This window comes from Aplysia californica, unplaced genomic scaffold, assembly GCF_000002075.1.
Source record: "Aplysia californica isolate F4 #8 unplaced genomic scaffold, AplCal3.0 scaffold00449, whole genome shotgun sequence".
Taxonomy (NCBI): domain Eukaryota; kingdom Metazoa; phylum Mollusca; class Gastropoda; order Aplysiida; family Aplysiidae; genus Aplysia; species Aplysia californica.
In genome coordinates, this window is record NW_004797719.1 from 377,277 (window position 1) to 381,108 (window position 3,832).

Here is a 3,832-nt window from a genome sequence, read left to right on the forward strand (position 1 = left end):
TAAAAAATAATAATAATAATAAAAGAATTTGATAAACATAATTTCAAACCGGCAGAAAATGTCTGTTTTTCCAATTTTTGTATTTTGACGAGCGCCTAATTTCACCACGCTGCCTAGAAATTTCAGCTGTGGGCAAGCTCAAGACATGATGACAATTCTGTCATGTGTTAACTTCCGAGGGTAAGTCGAGACATAACTGGTCGCTTTTTAGCACAACGGGGCTGGCTATCTCAAAAAATGCTGTTGTGCGAAAAATCGAAGGTAAATTTATGGACTCTTGTTCAGTTTCTCTAAGGGACAAATAGAATTTTCTCTTCAACCAAACTAATGTGAAGCGTGCGGACAAAATGAGTTACTTCTCGTAACCCAAGACCGGAGGTGTCTGCCGAAAATCGACACTGGGACCAGATTGATAGATTTCTTATTGCTTCCATTTTGTTCAAGTCTACGGTGTCTTTTAATATTCCATATTCACAAATGTTACAAACTCCAACTAAAAAGTTGATGTACTAAGTTCCATAAAAGGCTAAAATCAAATCCGAGAAGTTACTCCTTTTGTCAGCTCACCACACAAATATACACACTCATGAAATCAAACTTCTCCTATAGGTAGGGCAATGCCCACTTTTGGTGTAGGTCAAGATTTCTGGAAACCTCCAAAATTTGGGTTAGCCCGCTTGTCCTGTAACTGAAGAGCCATACCCATCTTTCCAATAGCAGCGCAACATAACTGAAAATCATAAAAAGTGTAGATACGTCACTCTGCCTTGTCACGGCAGTATAATTTTAGATAGTAATTTCAGCTGGTGAGCTCAAGTAGACAGAAAGTGCATTACTTTGTGAGGTGTGCTGACAAAATGAGTTACTACTCGGATTTTAACCTTATGGAAATTAATACATCAACTTAAAAGGTGGAGTTTGTACAATTTGTAATTATGAAATAATAAAAGACAGGGTAGACTTGAAGAAAATGGCATCAATTTTAAGGACAAGCGGGCTAACCCAGATTTCGGGGATTTCCAAAAATCTTAAATCTTGACCTACACCAAAAGTGGGCATTACCCTATCTATAGGAGAAGTTTGGTTTCATTGGTGTGTATTTGTTTGGTAATAGAGAAAACTCTCCTTTTCTTTTAAAGAAACTGAACAAGAGTCCAAAAACTTTACCTTCGATTTTCTCAAAACAGCATTTTTCAGGATAGCCCCCTTGTGCTTAAAAGCGACCATTTGTTATTGTTGTTGGTTCATATCACGTTCTTGAAGGAGTCAAAAGAGGTGAAATGTTGAACGCATTTTATAACGTCAGTAAAACTTCAATTAAAAAATACTCAAGTCTCCATCATCAACTTTTCTCTCTTTTCCCCCTATCAAACTCACAACAACAATAACAACATCAATGATGATGATGATGGTGATGATGATGGTGATGATGATGATGATAATGATGATGATGATGATGATGATGATGATGATGATGATGATGATGATGAGGACCCTATCATCAAACAGTACCTCAATCTATAACAATGTGATTATGTTCCTTATCTTCCCTTCTATTTATGTTTGCTAATCTTTTGTTACACCTCAAATCTTCTTGCGCTCATATGACCTCATGCTGTTGCGAGCGCCGTAAAACATCTACTAAAGCTAAAACTGAACAATGTGATTATGTTCCTGTTCTAGGCACGAAGAAACCATACCCCTCCCAGATGCCCACAACATTTTCAACATCACCACCAACGACAACGAGAAAGTCAACAACAACAACAACAACAACAACAACAGCAACGACAACGGCAGCAACAACCACTGTGCCCCCAACAACGAAGAGGACCACGAAGACAACGACCACCAGTACAGATAACGACCGTTGGGTACCTGGAATCTGTAAAGACAACTTCCGCTTGGACGCAATCACGGAGGGTGGGTGGTCATGTCTACTTACGGGGGTTTTCTTTTTTTTTGTTTTTGTTTGTTTCATTAGAGGTTTTACGACGCTCGCAACTGCATAAGGTCATATGAGCGCCAAGGGGTGGATGGCAACAGAGAAGTCCTTACACTTACAGGGAATCAGACTTACTCTGCTCACCTCTCTAGCTTCAACAACACAAAGTCTGCTTCGACTATCAAGGCACCCCGGAAATAGCGGGTCACAAGAGTGTGACAAGCATACAAAAGAAGTAGAGGAAAAATGACGATAGTAAGAATTAGGAAAGAAAAAGCGGCAGTTCCCTGTTGCAGCTCAGTCACAGTCATGAGCATGACATTGATGAATCAGCACATTTACAATTGCAATTTTACTATGCATGAGAACTCTCCCCCTCTTTGGAAATGGCCTAAAGAGCATAAGAAGTAGAGATGTTAATGTCCCCCCCCCCCCCAAACACACACTTTTGGGAATGGCCTAAAGACACTTCAGTCAGTAGCACCGCCACATGGGGTAGGTTGATATTTAAAAATCTTCTGTATTAATTTGCTATTGGTTTTAGTAAGTGTTTTACGGCACTTGCGACACAATGCGGGCGTATAGGTGCCAAACATTTGAGGTGTTACAAGAGAGTAACAAACACAAAAAGGAGGAGAGATAAGGACGGTAGATGTTTGATAGGAAAGAAGGAGCAAACCAGAACACCCGACAACCACCCACAAAAACTATTGGTGAAGAACACAATGTAAGTATAAAAAGAATACAAATTCTAGGGAGTATCATATTCCACATCGTATGGTAATAGTTGTTACGTCTGGTCCATTAATCAACCTGACACAAAAAGGAATACAGCTTTCGAAGTGTAATGTTGTATAAGAGCTCTTGGAATCTCGCGAGGACGAATAGGTATAAAAACAACACTCCTTCAGATCATAAAAAAGTGAAAGTATGTGTTCAAAGGGTGAATTACAATGGCCAAGGCTAGTTTTTTTTAAAAGAGTCAAATCCCGAAAAATAGGAACATCTCAATGACCTCCAAAGTGGAAGTCCTAAAATGCTTTGTATGGTCGACCCTTCTATACGGCTGAGAATGCTGGACAATCACTAGAAACAGTGAAAATACAATAGAAGCAACAGAAATGTGGTTTCTTAGGAGACTGCTAAGAGTATCGTGGAAGGAAAAGAAATCAAATGAGGTAGTGCTTGATGAAGCCCGCGTGGGACGATCAATGTTAAAAACAATCAGGAAACGACAAATGCAGTTTTTCGAACACTTGAATAGACATAAGGGTCTTGAATATCTAGCTCTCACTGGCAAAATTGAAGGCAAACGAGGCAGGAGTAGGCCCAGAACAGCCTACTTAGGGAACTTAAACAAATGGGTATCAGCGAAAGATCAGGGAAACATAGCTTTTTTGAGAGCATTCGAGCAAAGGAATGAATGGAGAACCATGATCGCCAATGTCTGTCGCAGATCTGGCGCTGGATGATGTGTTCACATGAAAGTCTTTTTTTTTTCTTCTTTTCTTACTAGATTTATTTATTTAGTTCACGTTACACAACTTCATTTGAATTATCGTCCTACCCCACTTGATTCTATATTGTAACTACATTTGAAATTCTCCCACCCCCTCCCAACTCAATTCACAGGACCAGACGGTTTCATGTACGCATTTCGTGGTGACAAAGTCTACAGGATAGGCGCAGAGGGTTTGGAGTTCCGATTCCCGCGTCTTATTCGTGACATTTTTCAAGGAGCTCCACGAAGACACATCAGAGCTGCGACCTACGTGAAGGAAGAGGGCAAGCTGTATATGTTTAAAGGTACGGTAGGAGGCGAAAGTGAATGAGAGGGAGAGAGAGAGAGAGAGAGAGAGAGAGAGAGAGAGAGAGAGAGAGAGAGAG

General features: G+C 40.2%; 1 protein-coding gene across 1 annotated transcript in view; it reads left to right on the forward strand.

Moving 5' to 3' along the window:
- The window catches only part of LOC101845711 (matrix metalloproteinase-14), a 15,518-nt gene that overhangs the window by 7,582 nt on the left and 4,104 nt on the right, over window positions 1-3,832 (forward strand). The window contains exon 5 of the mRNA XM_005105043.1: window positions 3,578-3,751. Within this exon, the coding sequence (XP_005105100.1) occupies window positions 3,578-3,751 (174 nt within the window). The remainder of the gene's footprint in view (window positions 1-3,577; window positions 3,752-3,832) is intronic.